The following is a 27,968-nucleotide window of genomic DNA, read 5'->3' as shown; positions in this document are numbered from 1 at the left end:
CTAACACATCATCCCATGGTCGGAAGCCTCCGTTCCCAAGGTCTCCCGATAGCCTGCTTTTACAGCCATGTTCCAGCCTACAGGGAGAGGAGAGGGCTGGAAAGAGGCATCCTGTTCTCCTCAAGGAGCCATCTCAGCATCTGCACATATGCTTCTGCTTCTGCTTCTGCAATGTGAGTCCCATTGGCCAGAACATGGTCACCTGGTCACATCTAGTTCAAGGAGGGCTGGGAAATGTCATTGTCACTTGAGGAAGCCGTAGCCCTCACTCAAACTTGGGGAAGAAGGAAAGAAGGGACAATGGGGGTTGGGAGACAGTAGTCTCCGCAGCCGTCCATGCTTTGGCCGCCCACATACCTGCTTGCCCTTCTTCTACACACAGAACCCCTCCCACACCCCCCCCCCAAGGGAATCAAGTGCAAAGCCCCACCCAATTACTGCATCTGGCTCACAATCCAAGATCCCAGGGTAAAGCCCAGTCCTCTCCAACAGATATGGACGAGGTTCTTCATGGTTTTACAACCTACAAACTAAATCATAAGTTCCTGGTTCCCAATACACCCAGCATAAGGTAGATAAGTAAGACGCCTGCAATAAAAATGCCCATTTGGAGAAAAGCAAACTAATAAACACAATTATCATTGATCCATACACATGAGCGAATCCTGGAGGCAGGAACAGTGAAGACACCCCTGCAGCCGTCGCCGCCCCCGGCCCCTACCTGCGTGCTTGCTGTTGTCTCCCCTGCCACAGCTGACCGGCGTGGGTACCGGAGGGGATGCCCTTCCTGGGACCTGCATGGTTTTCACAGCTTGCTCCTTGTTTTCAGGGATTGCTTTGGGGTTGAACAATCGCAGGCTTTTTCAGACCATGCTGTGGCTTCTTTGGCAAAGCATTTTTTCAGAAACGTAAAGATTTCTGATCTATTTGTTTCCAGCCAGCTCTCTCTGTTGAGACACAGTTTATAACCCTGGAGCATCTGGCCTGTCCTTGTTGGCCTCCACGCTCGCTTGGCCAACGTCTCCCGTCCCTCAGCACAACGGCACCGCCCACCTTGAGTCACCTGAAGCAACAGGCCTGGGTAGGAAGGCAACATCCTTAAAGTGACTTTTGCCACAAGGTTTACAAATTGGTAGGACGGGGCACTAGTTTTATTTTCCACTAAGTGCAATGCTTTGCACAGAACCTTTCCAATGATTGATGTCATCTGAGAGATGCAGCGGTTGCTTTTTTCAACCCTGCAAGGCTCCAAATTACCCAGTTCTCAGTCAATTTAGATTGCAGGCTTCAGGCAGAGATGGTCTCCATGAGCATAGCTGCCTTACCTTTCATGCCACACCTGCCCTGGCCAGCAGTCACCCATGTCCATCTCTTTTGTGGGACTTTGCTATAAGCAGTGAGAAGCAGCTAATGCATTTCTACATTATGAATTTCTCCTACCATTTCCTTCCTCAATCCTTGTTCAGAGCAAGGGCTGCTTTTCAAAAAACAACAGAGGAGAGTTGTTAGCAAATGCTTTGTTTCTGCCCGATATGGGTCACCTGTCCTCCAGACCCCACTATCTGAGTCTCTGCCCCCGACCACATCCATAAGCCAACGCCCCAAGTTTCAGCTCTCCTACTTACAGTTTGCTTACCTTGGTCCTATATTTTGTATCAGTTAAGATTAGATTTGGCCATGAGTGACAGAAAATCCAAAATGGCATGGGCTTGAACAAGACATATTTAATTCTCTTTCAGTTTGAGTCCAGAGTAAGGGAGTCCTGGGATGGGTCCAGTAGGGCTCTCTGGTGTCAGAGACCTCCATCCCTTCTATCCTGTTGGTGTACCATGCATCAGCTCTAACGACAATGTCTAGGATGGCTGCTCCTGTGCCAGCCACCACATTTTCATTCCAGCCAGTAGAAGAGAAGAGGGGGAAGAGATGAGTCTACATCTCCATGCTTCAAGGACACTTCCTGGAAGTTGCCTTCCATTGGCCAGAACGTAGTCACATGGCCATACCTGGCTGCAAGGGAGGGTGGGAAATGTCATTCGCATTCTCGATGGCCAAAAATTCAGGGTTCTTTTATTGAGGAAGGAGAAGTGACAGATATTGAGACGATTAGCAGCTGCTGCAGCCATTCCAGCACCAGTGTCCTCATGCTGGGAAAAATGAAAGGACAAGTCCTTCCTGTTTTTATATCTCCAGCATTCTTTCTCCTCTTCCTTCTTCCTGATGGCAGATTTGTTTGGCCTCTGACACACACATTTCAGGAGAGACAATGACTACCCAAAGTCTGCAGTCTTCTGTCCACATGCCATCTTTGAGGGGACTGTTGCTATGCCTACTTTACAAGTACATAAAATAAGATTTCCTGGGTTAGTGTTTCACTTGGGCAAGTTTTTTTTTTTTAATACTTATTTATTTTATTTATTTTTGGCTGCGTTGGGTCTTAGTTGCGGCACGCGGGATCTCCATTGCAGTGCACAGGCTTCTCTCTCTCTAGTTGTGGTGCGTGGGCTTAGTTGCCCCGCGGCACGTGGGATCTTAGTTCCCCGACCAGGGATCGAACCTGCATCCCCTGCATTGGAAGGCAGATTCTTTACCACTGGGCCACCAGGGAAGTCCCTCACTTGGGAAAGTTTTTAACAACCAAGATAGCTTCTGTGTTTAGTAAATCATAAAAGTAAGCAAAACAAACTCCTCTGATGAAAAACTCCATAAAGCCAATGAGACCGTTAATATAAATGGAAACCCAAAATTGATGAAATGCAAAATAAATATTTAATTTATGAGATGGCAGCTATCTTTGGATTGCTAAGTAATTTGGAGGCTAATGTTCTCAATAAAATCACATTTTCTAGGAAAATATTTACTATTTCTGTTTTATTGCCTTCTTCGTTGCCATTAGTAAGACTTCGTTTAGTTCATGAGTGTACATAAATTCCACTGGAGGCTAACATTTTTTTCCAAAACCTCCTGGTGCTGATGTTTCTAATGGAAACCTTTCTAAGCATGTAGATAGACTTGAAAATGAACTTGTGGGGAGAACCGGCCAACATCCAAGGATGTTCCCTGCAGACATCAGTTGGGACAGGTGATAATATATAATATAGTCTGGCGTCTAAAGGGAAGAGTCAAAGTATTACATGCCAGGTATGCTTCATAAAATGCCAACAGGGCCAGTGTCTCCACTGCACAATATATCCCAAAGGCTTGAGACCTACGAAAACATATATATAGGATTCAAAATACACAAAGAAAGCAGCAAAATCAAAATTAATACATGTCTAATTAAGTACCTACAAAAGATAACATTTTGTTCTTGCTAAGTGTTAAATTTGGGATTCATGAATTTTTCATGAGTATTTTATTACTTTTGAGAACAATTAGTTGGAGAGAGCCTCATAATGCAAGAATTCACAAATACGTACAACTGCCCAGATTTCATAACCATTAGTAAATGGGCCAAGTTACCCGTAGCCAAAAGCAAAGTTATCTAAAACCTTCCTTAATTGTATGGCAATGTATTTGTTTTTAACATAGAGTACGGATATATCTTAATACGTTTGTTACAATGTGGGGTTCCCAAAAAGAATGCCTTAGACAAGGGGGTCAGCATACTTTTTTTCTTTAAGAGGCCAGGAAGTAAATGTGTTGGGCTTTGTGAGCCATACGTCTCCATCCTGACTACTCAGCGCTGCTACGGCAGCACAAAGGGGTCATGGAGGCCCTTAAACAACATATGAGCACAGATGTGTGCCAATAAAACTTTATTCACAAAAACAGACGGTGGGCCACATCTACCCCATGGCCATAGTTTTCTGTCTCTTGCCTCAGATCCAGAAAGGTCCAGTGACCACCTATACTGATCCTTAGCAACCATTCAGACTCAAAAAGTATACTATCCTAAGATATTACTGTTATCCTGAATTACCCAGAAAATGTCCTATACTCTCCTCGGAATCATTCCAGCATTAGCATAGCTGTTCTACACGACTGTGAGTCAGCTTTAGACTTTCCAATGCTTTGGAGATGGTTTTTCTTCTTTTTCAGTTACTCAAAGCAGTAGGTGATACATGAAATAACTATGTACAAATTCTTGAGATCGCTTTAAAGTAAGCATTTGCACAGCTTCTTTAAAAAGAAAGGGAAAGTTTTAAGCTTGCGTCAGCTAAAACTTAGGTTTAATATAGCATTTCACTCATTTGACACAAATGTGCTTCTCCTGATTTATCCCTCAGGTTCAAGAGGGGACTAACAAAAGACTACGCTCATTAATTATATAAATTTTGTAGAATTTGCCACAGGCTTTTAGATATCTAATATATACATTAAAGTGTCCTGGTAGCATTTAAAATTCTGCTTAACCAGTTTCTTATCTATTACTCAGACAAGAAAACTGAGTATATATAGGGCACATGTCCTACTATTTACATTTTTTTAGATATTTAAAGGAAACTATCCCCTCCCCCACAATTTACACTAGCGGTAGGTGGACATGTAGAAATCAATTAAAGTTTGTGGTTTTGTGTGTAGATAAAATTTAATCAGAATTTATTCACTCAAAGGCTCCTAAGTTATTTTACTTACATAATACATGCAAGTTAAATTATGTCAGTTTGGTTTTTTTAGTATGTACTGCTCACAAATTTTAAGTATAATCATTTCTCTCGTGATAAAATATTTATCTATTTATCTACTCAAAAACTACAATGGGATTAATATTTATGTTTTTTAAAAAATCACTAAAAATACTGATCACAAATGTTCTAGAAAACATTTCCCTATTTTTCACTTAAACTGAAGCAGAATCATAATTATAGAAATTTAAATAAGCACTTAAAAAATCTGTTTCCCCAGTTTTTCCCAAATAGCTGGGGGTAATCAGTGGATTATATTTTATTTACCCTCAGAGTTGGGCTATGAGCAGCCATGAGCTGCTTCCCCGAGCTGAAGCAAGGAATTACACAATTCAAGTTTCTCTAGAAAATCTGCCTGACAAATCGAATTTTTATAAAATATAACCTGCTGTTTCACTTTGGTTCAAGATGTCTGGTCTGCAAATGTCCAAGCATTTAATCCAGACTCAGTTTAACCTCATTCAAGAACTAGAAGGTAATTTTTTTAAAAAGGAAGTAAGGAAGAAACATTCTAGAAAAGTGATTTCCCCTTCATGAGTTATTCCAGTTCACCATAATATGCAGTTTTTAAGAAACGAAAACCTGACTCAGAATATATTTCTTCGAGTGGAGCAGCCTGTGGCCCCAAAGAGTCCAGCAAGTCGGGCCACAGGTCATGTTCGGAGAAGGCGAGAGAACTGCGGGTCTCTACTCGCTCACACTTGCCCTGCTCTGCGTAGACGTGAGGTGGGTAATCAGGGTCTCCCTTGGGGATGTCAGCACCACTGAGCTGCTGCAGGGGAGCCGCGAGAGAAGGTAAATGCCATGGTGGGCAGGGCCTTGTCCCCACTGTCGCAGACGTTTCTACAGACTGGTCTTGAATGAGGTACCTAATTTCTTCGTCCCTGAGTTTCCTCATTTTATAATAAGGAAAATAATAGCACCTGCCCTGGTGGGCTGATGCAAGAACTGAGTTAATACCTTTTGATTCCTTAGGACAGGGCCTGGTACACAGTGATTATCATCCACGACTTTGCCAAGTAAAGTAACTCTTGGCAGACGACGCCCACCAAGCATTGATCTAGTCCTTTGCACTTATTATTTCACAGGTCTGAGCCCCAACTTTCCTGCAACGTATGGGGCTCCTTAGGGTCGGAAGCAGCACCTGAAGCCTCCCCGCGTGGGTTGGGGCCAGGGACACACAGAGAGCGTCTCTCCACAGCACCTGCTCCAGCCCCTTCCCTTGAAACTACCCATGCGTTTGCCCCAACTCCCAAATCACTGTTTAATTTGCCCAAGAATAGAGGGTGGCTGTGTTGAGGAACCTTCCAGGAGAGACAATGTTATTGCCCAATAATTCCCTCCAGCACAGTCAACCCACATCTTTCATAATTTCACAGAAAGAGACCATTCACTGTTGTCCGAGGCTGTGCTGATCTGCAGAAATGCCCCTGGAATGAGGATTCCCATGAAAGCACTTGCTATGGGCTGAATTGTGTCCACCCAAACTCCTGTGTTGAAGCCCTAACCCCCAATGTGATGATATTTGGAGGTGTGGCCTTTGGGTGGTAATTAAGGTTACATGAGGTCATGAGGGTGGGGCCCTCACGACGGGAATAGAGTACTTATAAGAAGAGACACCCGAGAACTTGCTCTCTCTCCCTCTCTCTCTGCCACATAAGGACACAGCATGACAGTGACCGTCTGTGAACCAGGAGGACAGCTCTCACCAGAACCTGACCATGATGGTGCCCCGATCTCAGACCTCCAGCTTCCAGAACTGTGAGAAAAATAGTCTGCTGTTTAAGCTGCCTATCTGTGGTATTTTGTTATGCAGCCAAGCTGACTGACACAGTGATTAGGAGGAAGTGGCCCCAGGTCAGTGTGGGGCCAGATGGGGAAGCAGAACCCATTCACCACCAAGGAGAGGCCTTCCTACCTGACTCAGCATCCCTGCCATCACTCGTACCCTCACTTCCAGGGGTCCTCTGGGCACCACAGTATCCAGGTAAACCTACAAAGCAAAGAAGCAGAGTCCTAACACCACCAAGGACTCACAGCTCCCCCCAAGGTGATGGCCTCTTCTGGCCAGCACACAGGGGGCCACCGCTGGGCGGAGGGCTGCCAGAGCTCTCCTTGAGGGACAGCGGGCCAAGGGCAGTTTGATCAGATGTCACCTATGTGTGTGGTGGGAGAGAGGGCAGGCCCTGCCAGTTTTGACTGATAGACCCTTCAACGCCTTGGCTTCTAGGGAAGAAGTGAGCCGAGCAAGCCTGGCCAGTGGGCTTTGGGACCGTTCCACAAACGAGATTTAGCAAACAGCTGATTCCCACAGGGAACCTCATCCCACTTCCTGCTCCCCCGACCACATGGCTCTTCCCCAGGTTCTAATTTCTCCTCTTCCTGTCCTTGCTGGGTCAGCCGCACCTCATGTGTGGTAGTGGGTGTGCCGCCCTCCACTCATTCACCGGGCAAGTGCTCATGGACCTGGGTCTTGGGGTACCGGCTGAGGAGTGGGCTAGAGCAGTGAGGAGATGGACGCAGCGTGCACCATGTGGGGGTTGCCTGGGAACCCACAGATTCCCCAACTGCATCATGTAAGTCAGGCCCGCACAGGGTAAGGCGAGGCAGCCTCACTCCTGGGCTCATGCAGGCACGGGGCCAGCACCCAGGGTGAGAGAAACACAGTGATGACCGTGGAAGGTGCAAGAGAGACCTCACCCAGCCTGAGCCTGGGGACCTCTCAGGAGCAGGACCAGGAGACAGGAGCAGAGCGGCCAGGGAGAAGGAAGGGCCAGCAGCGGCCTGGGGGCTGGCGGGAGCTCAGACCTGCAGGTGGAGGACAGAGGCCACCACACGGCCTCAGGCCTCAGGGCTGCCGATTATCACAGGGCAATGGCCAGCGCTGGGAAGGTTTAAACTGGAGAGTGACATGATACAATTTGTGTTTCTAAAACACTGATGGCTTTATGGCTGAAGTGACTTCTGATAACCCCTGGGTTTAGGGGTACTTAGTGCACTCCAGAAGATGTATGTAAAAAAATTGTAAAGCTTGGAATAATTTTACATGTCCATGAGGATACACACACACACACACACACACACACACACACACACACACACCCCTATCTGTACACATATCTATCTATATACATAAACGCAGCACACCCCACCATTGTGAATTGAACTAAACACACTTAGCGAAAGAGAGAGCAAGGGGTGACCCCTACAAACAGCCCTGAGGACCTGCTGCCCAGAGATGCTGTGCCCTCAGTTGGCCACCCTCCAGCTCCCGTGGGCCTCTAAGAGGACGATCCCAGAGACATAGGCCCTTCTTCCAACGTGCTCACGGGTCAGACACCACGGTCCTTCCCGGGCAGTGGAAGAGGCTGCGCCAGTCTCCAAACTTGCCTTGAGCCAATTTCAGGGCCTACCATATGCTGAATTTTGCTGCATTTTGCCCCATGTGTGTCCACTCTGGCCTACAGCACCATTTCCCTTCACCCGGCCTCTCTGCACTGAGACCCTGGCTTCAGCTGTGTCCCCAGGACCTGTGAGTTCTCAAAGATACTTCGGCAAGAGTATTTGAATTTCATTTCAGGGAAGATTATTTTAATAATAATACTTAATGTTATTTTTCTAATATAATGGAGAAGGGTTTACATCTTTTACACTGAGTCCCCCCAACATGTTAATAAAAGCAAAAATTTTATAATTTGCTTTTATGAAACTTGAATGATGCTTTTTGTCTCTTGTTTGCTGAATCAAAGGGAACCTGATATGATCAATTGAGCTCCCTAAAAAATATTTGAAAGTGCTTATTGGCATGAATTGAAGTTTTCTTGATACTTTAAGAACTAATTTCAACAACGTGAGGCAACGAATTAGGTGCTAAGGTAAAATTTCGCAAACTGCCTCCACAATGCCTAACTTCTTTTTTGTTGTTGTTTTCAACCGAATCACTATTTTTATTTGTTGCTTTGGCAATATGTATATGTTATAAACGTTAATGTGCTTCAAAATTGGTACTAATAAAAAACACCTCTTTTCTGTTTTATTTATAATGGCATTCTTTGTAGGATCTCATTTGTAAGGAAGGATTCTGCTGCTAGTAAGGTTTAGGGAAAAGATGGACCAGATGGCTTCAATGGCCCCCTTAGCTCAAAACTTCTACAAATCTGTAAAGAATCAGAGCAAAAGAATATTCAGGCCTTCACCAAGTTCTTAGCTTCTCAGCAGCAAAGGAAGGTTGCCAGGGACTGAAAAACTCTGATGCTTTCAAGTCTAGATGTAGGTACTTCATTTACTTCTCATCTGTTTCCCACATTCACTTCTTTTGGCCTATTTGGATATTGGGTGGGTATGTTTTTTCTCACCTCCTCCCTTTCCAGTTTCCCATTTTCAGGGCTTCCCATGGCTATCAGGACAGTAAGGTAACTCTTTTCATGATAACATCTTCATCTGTACTCACAGGAGGAGGGTATTTGTTTCTCACACTTCTTGGATCAAAAAACGTGCCACGACCCTTAAATTTTTTAAAAAATGAAAAATTAATTAATTCAAGTAAAAAGAATGAAGTCTTCATTGGTTTCATATAAATTACCCAAGGATACAAACACACAGCCAGAAATTCTTGTAATCACATTGCCTTTTGTTTCTGCGCTAAAGGTATAATAATTCTAACGATAGCCGTGTAGGTGTTCACAGCTGAAATCCATGGGTGAGTTTTATAGTTGCTTTGTGGGGATGGAGCATGAGAATATAAGATTTTTGAGCCCCATCTTGGGTCCACAAAATCCCTATAAGACTCATTTTGTGCCATGAGCATGGCCTCAAAGTCTGTGAATGAGACGCACGCAACCCCTAAGACTCAGGACCGGCTACATAATTTGCAGCACCCAGTGCAAAATAAAAATGGGAGCCCCTTGTCCAGATACGCAGAATTTCAGGATGGTGACCGTAGAGCATTAACCAAGCACAGGGCCTTTCTGAGCACAGGGCCCTGTGGGACTGACCGGGTTCCACGCCTGTGAAGCTGGCCCTTCCAGGACCAGAGGGACACACCTATCATACACAGGCCCTTTCAAGGATTCATGGCACCATGTCTGCGCAAAAAAGAACAGCACATTTGTAATCTTGGTGCAATCTCAGCCTGAGAAAAGATAATGAATTATAGAGATCTTGAATTATTTTTTAGAAGTTTCCATCATAAAAACTGTGGCTCTTTGGACCTTGAGAACCTCGTTTAGTTCTTGTCAGAAAAGTAAATTTTTTGTTAAAATAATAGCTAGTTATACTAGTGAAGTCCAAATAAGGTCTGTGTTTGAGACCTGTGCTAATAGTGTTGTACCACAGTCAGTTTTCTGGTTTTGAAAGCATACTATGGTTATAGACAGTGTTATTCTTGGGGGGAGCTGTGTGAAAGGTACACAGAAACTCTCTGAACTATTTTTACAACTTCTTGTGAGTCTGAAAAGTCATGTTAAAAAGCAAAGCCACAGTTGTAGAATTTGTACATGGAGTGTATAAAGGGGAGTTGGGGTTCCATTTGGCAGGAGGTATGGAATCACTGGGCTGGAATTTGCCCAGGGCCAAGGCCATTGCTCTTGATCTTACAGATGATCTCTATAAGAGATGGACACAGGGAAATGTATCTATCTGCGGCTGTTCTGAGAAGTGTCGTATTTGATCTGCACTATCAAATAACAACTCAGTAACAACCAACGATCACAATAACTAGGTAGACAGATGAGAAGGTTTTCACTGACTATGTGTTTGTTCTACCCATATCACAGAATCTTCTAGAAGGGCCGCCTCTCAAGGGAACCAGCTGTCAGTCATCAGTGAAGTCCCAGCAGGAGGGAGTGAGCTTGTGGAACTCACCAGAGTCCCCAGCACGAAGTGGACTTGGTCTGATGCACTTGGCGAAGATGGCAGCATTTCGCCTAAATCCTGGGGGAAAACGCTAGGGGAAACTCCAAAGACAACACGTCTCCCTCCAGTTGAAAACGAAGGCACAACCTTTCCCTGCTCAGATACTCATATGCAAATAAAACTGGCATTATGATGGGGGAGGTGGTGGAGTGGGAGTAGAAAAGGAAAGGTGGAGAGAAGCAAGGAAAAGGGACTATAGTGAAATGGAACTGCATGCCCCAATGTGACCTGAAGACGTCGATTCTAACATTCTACCGATGACGTTATAGACACCTGACAATTGAATATGCCCACGGACAAGATCTAGAGGGTAACACAGACAAATGAAGTTGCTTAGATTTAGGGATAGGAGTGTGGACAATTTTTGCTTTGGGTTTCTATTATTTTAATATAAGCCCTTCAATCATGCAATAAAATTTCAAAGACAATAAAGCAGGCAATGGTCCTTAGCAACAGTTTTAAGATAGTTCATGTCTTGTCACAGATTTTAAAATATCAGGTTACCTGATAAATCATAAGTGACAACTTCACTTAGGGCAAGTATGCGAATGGCTGTCGACTCAACCAGCCACCACAGGTGCACTTGCTATTTGCAGGACATCATAAAGGGGACCCAGAGACACTCCAAGAAATAGAAGCCACAGGCCTTGGTGTCCTCCCCTCCTGCACGGGTCTGGTGAAAATGCAGTGGGATTATGCTCGTAGAGTGCAAACCCCAGGGCACGCTCAGTGGATCAGAGCTCTTAGTGTGCTTACCAGGAGCAATGCTCTGGCCTCCCGAAGCTTACAGACCAGTTAAGGAAAGAGAGGCCCCCGCCAGCCCCCCAGGAGTCTCTGCACTCCCTTCCCCTGGGAGCGTGGATTGGTGGGCAGATGCCCTCTGGACCTGGACCTGCTCACCCCAGCCAAGCACCTGCCCAATAAATGACGGCAGCCCTGGGTCAACTCGCTCTTTTTCAAAGTGGGATCATCGTCCTCTTAGAGAAGGGAAGGTTCAGCCAGTTCGGGAACAGGGTTTTAAATGACATTGAATTGCACAGCAAGAAAATTAGTCCCTTTCTAATTCCTCTTCCATACTCCTAATGACAACAGGAGAAAGTCTCCATCGGGTGCCAGCCTGGCTTGGCTCTCTCTCTCCTTCCACATTTTCTACCTGGAATTACTGGGTTCTATTTCTATGAGCACTTACCTGCTCTTTATACAAGCAAAACTGGTTTTTCATTTACAGTTGAAATATAAAATTTCCTATTTAAAGAAGTGTATTTCATTGGTATGCAAGTCCATTTAAAGAAAAACAAGTTTTTTAATACACTAGTGCAAGTGGCATCTGCATGTGGCAAAAAGTCGTAATGGTAGCAGTGGACGGACTGGAATGTGGGCCCCGGGTCATCTGACACCTGAGCTGGGAGGCGAAGCCATGTGAGCTTGAGCAGAATCGCACGGCCTTTGCAGGTGGGGCTGGTGTGGAGGCAGGTGTGGATCAGGCCTGCAGGGGATCATCCTGGGTTGGGGGCTGGGGGAGCAGCCAGGGTGTCCCCCCCCAGGGGGACCAACAGCAAAGCCACCCCTCTGTTTCAACCCAAGCAGCAAATGAGCCACACTTACCTTAGCTCCCAGCGTGGCACCTGCCTCGGCTGTGTTGACGGACAGGGCTGACATCTGATCCCTGACAAATGACCTTTCCTGCGGGACACAGGGAAAGAAATATGACAGGAGCTGAAATTACAGATGGCGGTAATAAATGCAGAGGGCAAGGAGTATCATCTCCCCCAGATGCCTTGTTCTGCGCCATCACAGAAGCATCCAGACACCTGTCCTATGAAGCAAGAGGACATACTTGGGGAGGGGATGCTTCTGTAATTGCTGGTTAGGAAGTGGAGCTTCTTGTTGTTCAGTGTTTCAGGTAAAGTGATGGTAAAAACAAAAACCAACCAACAAAACCAAAAGCCTTGTTTCACTAGGGCCTCGGCATCTAAAAGCCTGTTCTCATCCTCTTCGAAGACTCACAGTGAAGGCTCTTGGGGTCACCGCGGTTGGGCAGTGCTGTGTGCAGCCTTATCCATTCCTCATTCAACCAATATTCACTGAGGGACTCAGAAGCTGATGGGTGCTGGATTTCCTTCTGTAAGAGCTCACCAGCTTCCCCACAGAGAGGGCAGGCCCCTATGCTATCTTGCAGAACCTCTTGATCGGGGGTGTTCGGCGGCAGAGTAGGACAAGGTGGGTGGAATCAGTGATGGCATCTGGGATGAAGGAGTCTTCCCAGGAGTGTACAATGTCCCCGGTGTGTGAATGCAGGCTGGTATATTCAGGCTAACGGAGATGGGTAACGGAGAAGCGTGGACACTTTGGGGTAGCCTTATTTACCAATGGCTACAAAGACATAATTGGTAATTACTGTTAATAATACTAGTAGTAGCAGCCACTGTTCACTATGTACCAGTAATTACTAATTTACATGTGCTACTTGATTAAATTGTCCAATAAGCTTGAGAGAAAAAGAACATCATTGATCTCACTTTACATATGAAAGTCGAGGATTGGTTAGATTGATAAGGCACAGTTTGGGAACCGAAACCCAGGTTTGTTGGGTCCCCGTTCTCATAGCCCTAAGATACTGTGGCAGGAGCGGGGGTATGTCCTGGGGTGTGAGTAGCAGATGAGAGGAAGGACATCTTCTGGGACAAGATGAGCTAGAGGCCCCTTGTCCCGGATTGGGTACTCATGTCCCTCTGACAGCTGGCCCTTGGTCAGTGCCACCAGACCCCCTCCAACCTGCCGGCCTAGCCCTGCAATGACCAAGCTTCCCTTCCACACACTCTGCTTCTGTAGCTGCTCCTCCTTCCCCAAAAGACAACCACTAAGCAGCTGGCCAACAAGAAGAGGCATCACCAGCTCCTCTCCCACCTCGGCAGTGCCCTCAGCCAGTGCCTGGGGAGACGCCCTCCCCACTGGCCTCCTTCCAGCTGGGCAGCCTCAGCTCCACCCACCAAGCGGGAGGCTAAGCACAGCCCCTGGCTCAGGAGCTCTTTCCATTTTCCTGGATGGTTGAGCATCAGAGCAGAGTAGAACTGCCTGAGGCAGGGGATTCTATCTGTCCCACAAAGCACTGTTGTTCGTCAGCATGGTTTCCTTCTTAAAATTACACAAACAAATCAAAACAGGTAGCTGCTATTCTCATAGCTGGGGGCAGGGGGCATTCCTTCTGGGAATCCAACTATCTAGCTAGTTCGGACCACGCCTCTACCTTCCTGTCCCCACGACAGGCAGGGCTGAACGCAGGCCTGCACAGACATGGACTTACGGGTGTGTGCATCCTCAATGTGGTCCAAAGCTCTTACTTCCCCTTCCTTTGTGCCAACAGAGGAGAGAAAATGTGGGAAGAACCCTAGGAGTCTTGGTCAACCATCAGTTTCTCCAACCACCAATCATCTTTTAGAATATCTCCCTATTTATCCGAGCCAGGGACCAAAGTCCAGTTGACTCTCTTTTCCCAAAATCATCTCACTAAGTCTCTTCCTTCCAGGAGAAAACCGAGGGTAGAGGTGTCAGACAACAGCAGATGAGGCAACCTGAATCTTCTGCGTGAAAGACAGTGTTCCCTTTTGACAGTTCTTGGCTTTCGTCTTTTGGATCAAGCAGCCTTAGTTCAGAGTGAAGTGAAGACAGACAGGAGCGCTCACAGCGCTTGTATCTCACGGCCCAGCTGCTAACGAGGGCAATGGAGCCAAGGCAGGGCCAGGATCAGAGGCGGCAGGTGTGAAAACCCAGCAGTCGCTGGCTGACTCCACCTTGTGTTGGAGGCCTGTGAGGTGCTGTCATGGGCTTCGTCTTCCTTGACCCATAACCAACTTCTGAGGCTGGTTTCATCCTCCCTCGCTCACAGCTGAGGATGCGCAGAAATGACTCGCCCACCGTGACAAAGGCCCAGGGTTGTCCCTGCAGGGCCAGTGGGCTCTCTGCTCCACCTCTGCTGGAGACGCTGCATGAGTGGGTTCTGCCTTACTTCACCCCACACCACGGCCAAGAAGCCAGCGTGGGCTCACTTAATGAGGGAGCATAGCATGTTTTCCATTTAGAGAAACTCCACCTGGCAAAAGTCATTTTTCCTAAACAAGGTTTCTCAGCCTTGGCACTGCTTACACTCGGGCCAGTGACTTCTCTGTTGTGGGGACTGTCCTGTGTCCGGTAGGACGTTCAGCAGCCTCCCCGGCTCCTACCCGCCAGACGCCAAAAGCATCATCCCCCCACTGCACTCCCAATTGAGTTGTGACCACCAAAATGCCTCCACACTGCCCACTGTCCCCTGGGGGCAGGGGGCAATGGGGGGGGGGGGGCAAAATCACCCCCAGTTGAGAACCAATGCCCTAAAATAATAATCAGTTTAGTGGGGTTAGACAATTTTCACAGGACTTTCTTTCCCATTTGCTACTCAAATATGGTGAGATGGTGAAATGAGAAAGAACAGTGAGTGAGAACAGTACGGCCGTGCCTAACTCGCATCGACATGAAACACAAGCACTGAGTTCACTACCTGGACGGGGCAGCTCCACTCCCATCGTTCCACATGATCAGGGTCTGGATGCCTTCCTCACGTGGGATAGAGCAGCCCTGCCTCTGGCTTCAGACACAAAATAGCATCTCAGCAGGAAAAGCAGAGCGGCTGTGATGAGAGAAAGGCGCAAACGAGGTGCACAAGCTCATCTAGATCAGAGGTTCCAGCAGGATCCTGTCCTGCTAACTTGTAACTCAGCCATGAACTCAGGGGTCAAGTGCGCCTTCAGCATCTTTGTAGCCACAGCACTTAGCACAGCTTGGGGCACAAGTAGGTGCCAGATGACTATCTGTTGAACTGATTAATACCATGTGAGCAGTAATATTTTATTATTTCCTTGAAAACTGAGCTTCCTCGTTAGCCTTTGCCAACCCTGGGAGCTTGTGTTCATGGCTGCCCTCAGCTATTATAAACCATACAGTCACCCTCAGACAGTGTCCATCTATAGGTTCCATGGCTGTAAGTTGCTGTGTACTAAGTAGAAGCTGCCCTTGCCAGGCAGGCAGCATTTCTGACCAGGGTGGCAACCTCTGATCTGAGTCTGGGACTCTGACGAGCCTAGAGGTTATTCTCAAAGGCATCACGCTGACCTCGGCCATCATCTGCTCCCCACCCCCGAGGACTCATCCCCCTGGCTGGGGAGAGGAGCCGCATTCCCAGGGTAGCTCCTGTATCTGCTGACCTGCCAGAGCTATGAACGCTGCACAGAGAGGCCAGGACCCCCTGGAGGAGCCCGGCTCCCGACGGAGGGCTCTGCACATGTGAATCCACCGGGACAGGAACAGACCTTCACATGGACAGTCTGCTTCCGGGAAAGTCCCTGTTTGTCTCCGATGAAAAGCGGCACCAAGTAGTCACCACGCGGAGGCTTCTCAGCATAAGTTCCACTGAGCGACCTGCAGAGGGAGAGGGACCTTAGCTGCACTGACTTGTGCATTTGTTCAGCTGCTCGGCGGGTATTTCCTAGGTGCCTCCCACGTGCCAAGGCTCTGTATGAAGTCAGGGTCACCAGAGCGACCCTCACTCGGACACCAGCTGCAAGTGCAGGGGTTCCCAAGACCACCCTCAGGTTGATAATTCTCTAGAAGGACTCAGGACTGGCTGAACACTGTATACGCAGGGTTAGGGTTTATTACACTGAAAGGATATGGATTCAAACCAGTCAAGGGAGGAAGTACATGGGGCAGAGTTTAGAAAAGTATCAAGTGCAGAATTTCCAGTTCTCCTGCCCATGGAGTCGGGACCACGGCACCTCCCGGCATCCATGAGTGACAAGATGCGTGGAATGTTGCCAACCAGGGAAGCTCACCGAGCCCTGTGTCCACAGTCTTTATCAGAACTTGGTCTTGTAAAACTGGTTAGCCACCCACATGGCTGGTTAACTGACACCCACACGCTTACATGACCCAAAGGCCACACCCCAAATCACATTGTTCTTATTGACGGACACAAGATCCCCTCCCCTAGGTAAGCAGAGACACTTTTATCAGGCAGGATATTCCGAGGGCTTGGAGATCACCTCCCGGAAGACCAGACCTCTTTGGGGGTACGTTTCAACGCTTTACAGCACACTCTGGGTCTGGGAAATATAAACATGGACTCACAGTTTCAACTAAAAAACAGGTCACATCCTAGAGACCAGTTAATAGAAGCACAAAGTAGGATGTTGACACTGGATGCCGGTGGTTCCTCCTGGTAAAAGCACCCCAATTTTCCTTTGGGGGAGCCCACACTTCCTGAACTCTCAGCCCGTGTGGGTCAAGAGAGGCTAAGCCCAGATCCCAGCCAGATCCAGATGTGGGTTCAGAACCAGCCAATCAGCACTTCTGCCCTCCTCACCCACGATGCTGAGCAGGACAGGTAACTCAAGCCTTGCAGTGAGGTACACCTTCTTGCCAGGTGCCAGGATGAGTCCCAGGGACTCCCAGCTGCTACCCTGCCACCTCCAGAGGAGAGCCTGCCTTAAGATGAAAGGACCCAGAGAAAGGCAGGGCCAAGGTCCGGAGCTGCCTTCTCCAGGAAGTTCTCGGGGCCCCCAGCTCTGCTGGGAGACAGGCTCACTTAGCCTCTTTCTCGGTTACATAGCTAACACATTCCTCTTTTGCTTAAGTCTGTGGAAGTCAGGTTTCTGTCTTTTTCCATCCTTTATCCCCGACCAATGCAAATACTCACCATTATTTTCCGCCAGCCTCCACGTGTCTTCTGTGTTTGCCCACGTATTGTCCAATCTGAAGGTGAACGGGTGGGAGTAGGGCTCCTGGGCCCCGTCCTCCGCCTCGATGGGGCGGGGCCTGCCTCCTGCAGACTCCAGACCTCCCGGTATCGAGACCGTGGGTGGAGGGTGGGCGTGTCGTCGTTGGTGTCTGACAGGAAGAGCAGCATGGGCCCCGTCCCCGTCCGTGGCGGGACACCTGTGGCGGGGAGATTCCAAGAGGGTTGCTGATTAACTAAAGAGGCCGCTCCATGCACACAGAACCCTGGGGAATTAGCATTCTCAGCCTCTGGGAAAAGAACCACTCCATGGAAACACTGAGGCCGCTTCCCTCTCAAAGTCATAAGCTTTACTGCAGGGGCTCAATCTGTTTTCCTGCTTTTTTGAAAATTCAGAATATCTGGGCAGGATAAGTTAACAAAACACTTTGGCTTCCCTGGTGGCACAGTGGTTGAGAATCTGCCTGCCAATGCAGGGGACATGGGTTCGAGCCCTGGTCTGGGAAGATCCCACATGCCGCGGAGCAACTAGACCCGTGAGCCACAACTTCTGAGCCTGCGAGTCTGGAGCTTGTGCTCCGCAACAAGAGAGGCTGCGATAGTGAGAGGCCTGTGCACCGCGATCAAGAGTGGCCCCCGCTCGCCACAACTAGAGAAAGCCCACGCACAGAAACGAAGACCCAACGCAGCCAAAAATAAATAAATAAATAAATAAATAAAATTTAAAAACAAACAAACAAAGAAAACCACTTGCCCCTTCACATCATTTGTAGAAAGAGGTAGAATGTAGAATCATCGAGTAGATTAAAACATCAGTCATGGGCTTCCCTGGTGGTGCAGTGGTTGAGAATCTGCCTGCCAATGCAGGGGACACGGGTTTGAGCCCTGGTCCGGGAAGATCCCGCATGCTGCAGAGCAACTAAGCCCACTCACCACAACTACTGAGTCCACTCACCACAACTACTGAGTCCGCTCACCACAACTACTGAAGCCCGTGCACCTAAAGCCCGTGCTCCGCAACAAGAGAAGCCACCACAATGAGAAGCCTGAGCACCCCAATGAAGAGTAGCCCCCACTCACTGCAACTAGTGAAAGTCCGCGTGCAGCAACAAAGGCCCAGCGCAGCCAAAAATAAATAAATAAAGTAAATTTATTAAAAAAAAAAAACCCTTTTAAAAAAAAAAAAAGAAGGCAGCCATTGGAACCAAGCCGGAATACCAAGCACAGCTATTGCTCCTCCTGAGGGACCCGCAGAAGGAAAGGCCTGTACCCACAGGCAAACACAGAAAAGGTGCAGCTCCACCAAAGGGCCAGAGAAAGGGAGTTTCCGTGCCTTCTCTTTCATGCTGTGTAAAGGCTTTGGAAAAGGTCAGTAACTCTCTCTCTGATATTTGACAGGTCATGGTTTTTAAAGGGACCAACCATACTGTAGGGATGGGAACACAGCACTGAATCAGATACAGGCTCTACATGGGTGTTCCCAAAGCAAGGTCCAGGGACCAGCAGCTTCAGCGTCACCTTGGAACTTGCTAGAAATGCAAATCTCAGTCCCCACGCCAGGCCTCATAATCAGAAACCACAAGGGTGAGGCCCAGCAACGGGCATTTTAACAGGCCCTCCAGGTGATTCTTATTCTAACTCAGCATGCACCGGCGTGGACCTGTGCTGGTCTGGAGCTCTTGGTTAGCTGCCCACAATGAGACAATAGCAGAAACTGAGAGCAAGTGTTGGGGAATTTTTATAGTCAGTGGCATTACTGTGACCCCCAAGCACATAATCATTTTTTGTAATTTATTTTTTCATATTTTATAAAATTATTACTCCACAGTGAATTGGAAATTAAAAGAAGCAAAATATGGTCCTTCTCAATGGTTGAGAAGCATTGCTCTAAGGAAGAATCTCAAACTCTCGTGCCCGCGACGGTCTGAGCACGTGGCAGAAACGAGCGAACTGCTCTGATGGGGATTGGAGCCAGCTGCTGAGTGAGAGGTGGAAGGGACATGATGCAGGACCCTCTCTACGCCCCAGATGATCGTGACCTCGTGGGACACAGACCCAGTGATGCCGAATCTTCCTCTTTTTCAAGAACAACCAGATAATTTGGGCTGTTAGCTTAATCTCCTGATGTTTAAATGATGGCAGCTTTATTAGTTTTTTCTTTTTTATTACAGTAAAATACACGTAACATACAATTTACCACCTTAACCATTTTTAAGTGTGCATTTCAGTGGTATTAAATATTTCACATTTCTATACAACCATCACCTCCATCCATGCCCACAGCTCTTTTTATCTTGTAAAACTGAAGCTCTGTACCTATTAAACAATAACCCTCCATTCCCCTCCCGCCAGCCCCTAGCAATCGGCATTGTATTTTCTGTCTTTCTGACTTTTGACTACTCTAAGTACTCCTATAAGTGGAATCACATAGCACAATATCCTGAAGGTTCATCCACACTGTAGCATGTTGCAGAATTCCCTTCCTTTTTAAGGCTGAATAATACTCCATTGCACGTATAGAGAACGTTTTGCTTAACCATTCATCCATCAGTGGACCCTTGGGTTGTTTCCACATTTTAACTATTGTGAATAATGCTGCTATCCGTGTGGGCGTACAAATAACTCTTTGAGACCCTGTTTTCAGTTCTTTTGGGTACATACCCAGAAGTGGAATTGCTGGATCATACGATAATTCTGTTTTTAATTTTTGAGGAACTGCCATACTGTTTTTCACAGAGGCTGTACCATTGTCCATTCTCATCAGTGGTACACAAGGGTATCAATTGCTTCACATTCTCCCCAACAGTTGTTTTCTGATTTTCTTACAGTAGCCATTCTCCTGGGTGTGAGGTGGTATCTCACTGTAGTTTTGATTTGCGTTTCCCTGATGATTAGTGATGGTGAGCATCTTTCATGTGCTTATTGGCCACTTGTATATCTTCTTTGGAGACATGTCTATTCAAGTTTTTTGCCCATTTTTGAATCACAGGTTTTTTTGTTGTTCTTATTCTTGCTGAGTTTGAGAAGTTCTCTGTATTTTCTGGATATTAATCCCCTATCAGATATATGACTTGCCAATATTTTCTCCCATCTGGCTTTGTACTCTGTGGATAGTGTCTTTTGGTGCACACAATGCTTCCATTTTCACGAAGTCTGATTTGACTATCTTTTCTTTTGTTATCCGTGCCGTTGGTGTCGTATCCGAGAAATCGTTACCAAATTCAGTGTTGTGAAGCTTTTGTCCTATGTTTTCTTCTAAGAGTTGTCTTATTTTAGGTCCTTGATCCATTTTGAGTTAACTTTTGTATACGGTGTTAGGTTACCTGTTTTTGTCTTTGGATCTCAAGAAAGCCTCTTGAAGACAACATAGACTCAGATCATGTGTTTTTATCCATTCTATCAATCTCTGGCCTTTGATTGGAGAGTTTAATCTTTCTATATATAAAGTAATTACTGATAAGAAGGGAATTAACTTCTGTTAATTTTTTGCCCACCCCGGCTCCCACAAGCAGTGTGCGCAATTCCAGAGACACGTGCACAGCTGCCTTCCGTGGGGCTGGAGGTGGGGAAGGGTAGCTGCTGGGGAAGGTACTGTGCTAAGAGTTGAAATGGACCAAAATTAACCACAGTTTACAGTCTGCCTTCCCCTGGAAGGTGCAAGCCTTCAACAGATTCCTGAGGTCCAAAATAGGTACATGAGACAGATTCTGCCAGCACGACTGTCTGGATGGGGAGAGAGATTCCTGTGCCTCCCACTCTGCCACCTTCTTGGGGATTATCGAAACTGTGTTTTTAAAAACAAAACACTAAGCAACCCAAGTGTCCATCAAGGGATGAATAGATAAAGTGTGGTATATACACAGAATGGAATATTACTCAGCTTTAAAAGGAAGGAAATGCTGGGGCACATGCTAGAACACGGGTAAAACTTGAGGACATTATATGCTAAGTGAAATACGCCAGTCACAGAAGTTCAAATCCTGTGTGATCCCATTTATATGACATCATTAGAGCAGTCACATTCATAGAGACAGGAAGTTGAATGTAGTGCCAGGTCCTGGGGGTGGGGGGAACGGGAAGTTATTGCTTACTGGGGGCAGAGTTTTAGTTTCGGAAGATGAAAAGAGACAGATGGAAAGATTTTGCAGATGGACAGTGGTGAGGGTACACTGTGACGTACAGTATGAATGTACTTAATGTTCCCGAACTACACACCTGAAAATGCTGATAGTGGTAAACTTTACATACATTTCACCACAATGAAAAAGAAAACACTTCTGTCGCCCAGAAGCCAGAGGGCCGCCAGTTTACAACCTTTGATAAAGGGGAACTAGAAATACATAACAAATTCTTTTAATACAAGAAAAAACTGTAAAAGAATTTTGTGCTAAATGCAAAGGAAACGGACAAGTGGATTCCACCCTTGGAGGTCAGAGACCGCTACAGAAACAAGCAGGCATCGAACCTGGGGAAGTGTGTTCTGGGTGGCTTCTGGTATTCTCATAACTGGAATGGAGTCGTCCTCAGGAGCACATGAAAGGAGCTAATTTCCAACAGGGATCCTCTGGGGCATGTGGCTAATTCTGCATAACCCGCCACCCGTCCCGCTCCTGTCTCCCCACCTTATCCGGCTGGCAGTTCTGTCCGGATCAGTAGCATTAAAAATTCCCACCTGAGTCCCAGGCCCAGCGCCGACGCCTTCACTGATGATGAAGGTCCCGGGGAGGAAGGCGGCCGGGTTGTTGACGCTGGCCACCCGCACACTCGCGGTGGTGCTAGCCGCAGCCTGCGGGGCCTCTGAAGCCGCCCCCCCTTCGCAGGAGAAGAGCGGCTCCTTGTTCTCCAGGACCACGACCAGGCTCCGCACTGGCTGAGTCTCACAGTCCAAAGGCGGCCGCCGCAGAGAGAAGATTGCATCAGCACCCGCAGCTCTGCTGGCCAGACGAAGCCTGCTCAGCACGCGTGTCACTGTCAACCCAGCGCCTGTGGCTTTTGTGCTTCATTTATTATTTACATCGTCTTTGATAACGATCAAAAGACAGTCATCAGCCCATTTTCAGATCACTTATGGAGTTCTTTTTTTCCCCTCCCCGCTCCTGGTTGAAAAGAGCCACCATCCATCAGAGGGTAATGAAAAATGCAACAAAAACCATAACCTAATAAAACATTAATGTGACAACTCTACTGCAAAAAAATTAGGGCAGCTTAGGGAAATATAGATATTAATGATCATAGCTATTCAGGGTACAAAGTGGTCAGTGATTTAAAAGGATTGAAAGACTCGGAATATCTGGGAAGTTCAGTCCCAGGCTGAATTCAGCCCCAGGCTGGTGTAGAGAATCCACAGAGCCTTGCTATTCACAGGGTGGATGTGGCCCGTCGGCATCACCTGGGAGCTTGTTACACTGACAGGCAGAAACGGGCCCCACCCCAGACCTACTAACTCAGGTCTGCCTTTGAACCTGACCCCCAGGTCGACTCACCTGCACTGCACCAGAGGCACTGGTCATTCTAGGGTCTACTGAGAGCAATTAAGACTAAAGGCACTGGAGTCAGACTGCCCCAGTTTGAACCGCTATTCCAGCTGTGTGACTTCCTGAAAACAACCCAACCTCTCTGGGCTTCGGTTTCCTTATCAGTAAATGAGACAGTAATACTTTACTGCAGGGCCAGCTCTCCACTAGTCACAGCAGGCAAACTGCCAGGAGCCCACAATATTTTTACGGGTCCGTGCAAATGTTCTAATTTCTTTCAAGCCCAGGAGGAAAAACAATGAACTCATAGAGTTAGAGAAAATATTTTAAGTGCTTTTATCACAACAGGAGAAAAAAATGTTAGGGACTATATAAATCTATTATATTTTGTCTAAAACAAAAAAATTTAATGTTGGAGTAATTAGTCATATCAAAAATAATCTTTAAGGGACTTCCCTGGTGGCACAGTGGTTAGGAGTCCGCCTGCCAATGCAGGGGACATGCATTTGAGCCCTGGTCCGGGAAGATCCCGCATGCCGTGGAACAACTAAGCCTGTGCACAACTACTGAGCCTGCGCTCTAGAGCCCGCATGGCACAACTACTGAGCCTGCATGCCACAACTACTGCAGCACATGCCTAGAGCCCATGCTCTGCAACAAGAGAAGCTGCCGCAATGAGAAGCCCACGTACCACAACGAAGAGTAGCCCCTGCTCACCACAACTAGAGAAAGCCTGCACACAGCAATGAAGACCAAGCGCAGCCAAAAATAAATTATTAAAGAATTAAAAAAAAATCTTTAATATTGATATGTATAATTTTGGTGGGAGGAGCCATGGAGGCAAAAGGGCTGAGGGTCCGTGGCAGAAATCACTGTGCAGCCCTGCCTTCCTCACTGGCCATGGGGGTCGGAACACACGGATCATCACCACGGTTGGCGCCTATTTCATTGTCAGGAATCCTACAGAAAGGACCTCAACATCTATAGCTACCTGCGGGGATGCATTTACCTTGATTACATTTAAAATCCCTTCATTGGTCTCAGGATCAGTCAAAATGTCAAAATGTCCCTCTTCATTGCCATTTAATATATTGAACTTCACTCTCCATGCTGACGTAAATGGCGAATCACCATCTTGGACCTCAAGACATAACACGCCCTGGCTGGCTCGGCCATCCGCTATCTAAATGTTACACTGACAGAAGCAATCATTATTTCAGTGTCATGGAGAAAAAGAAATGCAATTGAAAAAGAAAAAAAAGAAAGAAGAAAGAAAACATAGGCCTTGGAGACAACAACCTGGATATTTGTCTTGTGACTGAACTTGACCCCTAAGGATCTGCAACTCTGCCTGTTACAGCAGAACAAGCATCAGTAACAAACATCTCCTCCCTGGTCCCTGTGACTTGGTGTCTGAATAACTGAATAGCTGAGTAACTTTAAAAGTACCCTTCAATTCAACGTGATGCACTACTTTTTAAAGAAGTTTTAAAATAATAATACATACCTTAGTTTATGCTGCCTAAAAAAAATCTAACTCTTCTCCTAAAATAGAGCTCTTATGATTATTTCAATTAAGACGATCGTTTTTCTAACATATAATAGATCTTTCAAATAGCTCCTTATTCAACACTTTTGGTGACAAGATAATTTCTCTAGATGAGCACATCAAAATAACAGCGTATATTTTCTCCAGCCCTACTTTTGGGAGCACAGCTTTTAACTAAGCCAGAGAAGGATTTTGAAACAAGACTCAAACATAATAAATATGTTTCAGTTATTATATACTGTTAGGTGAGATGCTTTCATTGAAAACATTTCAACTTTGGTCTATACAATTAATTTTTTTAAATGACAGTTTAAAAAAATAATTGTAGCATTTATTTATTCAACAAAGGCTACTGTGTACCAGATCCTGGTTTAGGTGCTGTGAAAAAGACAGCAAAAATCCCATCACCAGGGACCTGAGAACTGAGTGTGTGTATGTTGCAGGGGTCAGGTTGGGAATTTAACCAGGTCATCAGGAAAGGCCTCCTTGAAAGAGGTCAGGAGAAGGACACAAATACAATGGACATTTTCCTTTTAAAAGTTCATATGGAAGAATGAAAAATTAAGAAATTGAAGGTAGATCATGATGGGTTTTTATTTTCTCTCTTAGCAATCTTCTGTATTTTAAGTGGTATGGTGTTTCCAAACTGATGGGAACAGTGGGTGCCAACACTTTCTTCAAGCCTGAGGACCTAGTGGCATGTGAAATCCTGTGTGGAACCCAATATATATAAATCAGGTGAGCTGGGAAAAGCCAGGCCCGAACCCACCTACCCATCTTTCCTATTTCAGAGCTCTGAACATTGTGCACAAAGCTCAGGTCCGGACTTCTCAGCCAGGGCCAGTTCTGCAAGGTCTGCAGATATTTTCAGTTGTCACACCTGGGGGAGCTACTGGCATCTAGTGGGTAGAGGTCAGGGAGGCTGCTCAGCATCCTACAATTCACTGGGCAGCCTCCCCCCCCCCTCCCCCGTACCCTTCCTCCAGCCCCAAATGTCAACAGTGTGGAAACTGAGAACCCCTGACGCGGATGGAGCAGGGATCCTCCGTCCTCCCCGAGCCTCGGTTCTCTTACCTGCAGAATGGAAATCACGCAGCAGCTCCAACCAGTAAGCACCTAAGGATCCATGGAAATGCTCTGAACACAGTTTCTGGCACAAAATAGTAAAAATGCAAGCTCACGTGACTGTTATTAACTGGTTCTCTATCAGTATAGTTGACATCTTGATTCTAATTTACGTTATTTTGGAGCATTGCACACATCTTGGGTGATATGGGGAATTCCCTCAGCAAAACCAAGCCTAGGACGTGGAGGCCATCCGTGTGGGGACTTAGAAGCCGAGGCCGCGCAGGCGCCTTACACAGTCGCGGCTGAACGTGGCACGTGGTTGTAGCCGTCTCGCACACGTATGTGAACCATGGCCGTGGATGACAACGGTGGTCCTCCACAATCCCCCGCTCTCATGAGGAATGCAAGCCGAGGAGCAGTCTGAGTGGAGAGGAAAAGGAAAGTCAAGCCCTTCAGACACAGGAAAGGGGAACGTTAACACAGAAATATTCCATTTTAGCAATTTCAGTAGCCAGTCTAGCCACAGAGGGTTTCTCACTGCAAACATAAACCCTAAGTCTGGGGCTCAGAGAGCGAGTACCCATTTCATTTTTCCAAAACAATAAAGTGCACATAACCTCGTAATCTAAGCATCCTGACGGTCGTATTTCTCCACTAATACGGTCAATCCAGAAGGCACTTTCTCTCAGTAACGGTGTTTGGGAAACAAGGACGTAAAGGACATGAGAATTTGGAGTATTTTCTTGATCCAAATCCACTGTTAACATCTCAAAAATAGGTTGACTTGGAAAGAATGTTTTCAATTGTTACTGTCGGCCAAAGGCAGCCTATCAAACCAGTAGGAGGATGATTCTTTGCTAAATGGCATTGAGGCATACGCCAGAGTGGATTAAATACTTAAATACAAAGTCACGCTGTAGACATACCGGACAAAATAAAGAGGGATAAATAGTCATAAGGTCAAGAAGCACTTTCTAATCATGATTGCAAATGTAGCAGGCTTAAAGGACAAAACTGGTACCTTGATTTTTAAAAGTGTGGCAAAAAAACTATAAGCGAAATTTAAAAGGAAATGATAAACCAGGAAACATATTTGAAATACACATTGGCAGATAGAGACATACACATTGTTAATATATATGTAGAAAAGTGACAATCACACCAGCAGAAATGGACAAAGAAAAGAACAAGCAACTGATAAAAGAAATAAAAGTGGCCAAGAAAGCTATTGTGTGTTCAAGCACTTAATAATCAGAGATGAACACTGAGCCCTCTCATATGTTGCTGGGAGACGGATAAATTGCAGCACTTAAGTTGTGTGTGCAGTTTGAACCAACAAGTCTACCTGTCTGAATCTGTGCTTAGTAAATACTTGAATGGCACACACATTTAGCTCAGATATGTTCACTGAAGCATGTTTTATGACAATAGCAGAAAGTGGCAAAAAGGTTGGTTAAAAACCTTAAAGCACACCATAAAATAAAATACGACACAACAGGATGCTGTAGGAGAACACTGCTAGGTTACAAACAGCAAAATTGCATTTTTAAAGAGAAAATTCATAAATATGCACATATAAAAAAGCATGCTCATATATTTATAAATATTCGATATATACACATATACGTTTTGTACTACCATAAGGATGAAAAAAGCATGTAGATATACGAATACACATTTGTAATTATATGTATAAATCTGTGAATATATACACACATATAAATATAACATACCATGGGTATATACATACACACATATAAAATGCAAAGAAAAATATTGAAAGAATATAAACTAAAACATTAATTGTACTTACCTCTAATTGGTAGTAATAGAGATGCTTGCCGTTTCAATCTTTTTGTTTCTTGGAACTTTCCAAATTTCCTCGAGACAGTTTTGCAAAATAAATAATGCTTTTGTGTTATTAAAATAGATGCACATTTTAGTGAGGGCGGTTTGGATTTAAAGACTCACAGATTCATAGAGATTTTAGATGCCATCTTGCTGCCACTTTACAGATGAGACATTTGCAGAGATATTCAGGATCCTACCACCCACCTCTGCCTCTTCTTCCCTCATTCATTTGGCTTTATTTTAGATTGATATTTATGTATCAGCTCTTCCAACTGACAATTTTCACATCATTTCATTGCCAATACAAAATGAGGCTTGCAGACCTCCAAGCATTTTGCTCTAATCCACACCCTGCAACCTTTGGGATGTGAACAGGGAAAAGTCTCCCTGAAGACAGCTAGGACCAAGTGCCCTGTCACTATGCAAGTAGGAAAACCTTCATGGAACAGAGAGGACAGGAAGCCCCGAGGCCCCGCCGTGCATACCTGCAGTGTGGTTCTCCTTCACACTGATGTTAAATTCCTTCTCAGGGAACTGGGGTGCATGATCGTTCACATCGCTGATCCTGATGTTGAAAATCAAGGATTTATCTACAATTTGTCCTGTTAAGCGATTCACAACATCAAAATAAACCTAGGATGCAGAGAACCACATTAATGTTGTACAAACCATTGATTAGATGACACGAACCCCATACCTGTCGGTGTAATTGTGTCCTGCAT

At 46.1% G+C, this 27,968-nt stretch overlaps 1 protein-coding gene across 1 annotated transcript; it reads right to left on the bottom strand.

The window, feature by feature from the left end:
- Positions 1–27,968, bottom strand: CDH26 (cadherin 26; the record flags this gene model as incomplete). The annotated part of the gene is given in 19 exon segments (XM_079944598.1): positions 1–77; positions 5,208–5,397; positions 6,544–6,618; positions 12,144–12,221; positions 14,759–14,844; positions 15,092–15,151; positions 15,154–15,201; positions 15,776–15,807; positions 15,809–15,832; positions 15,834–15,960; positions 15,963–15,989; positions 17,266–17,403; positions 17,406–17,592; positions 21,977–22,195; positions 23,788–23,961; positions 25,711–25,815; positions 26,013–26,179; positions 27,732–27,848; positions 27,944–27,968. Coding segments are annotated over 19 exon segments (1,956 nt in total).

Source organism: Stenella coeruleoalba, assembly GCF_951394435.1.
Source record: "Stenella coeruleoalba genome assembly, chromosome: 15".
Taxonomy (NCBI): domain Eukaryota; kingdom Metazoa; phylum Chordata; class Mammalia; order Artiodactyla; family Delphinidae; genus Stenella; species Stenella coeruleoalba.
Note: the sequence above shows the minus strand (reverse complement) of the source record. Positions and strands in the feature narration are given on the sequence as shown.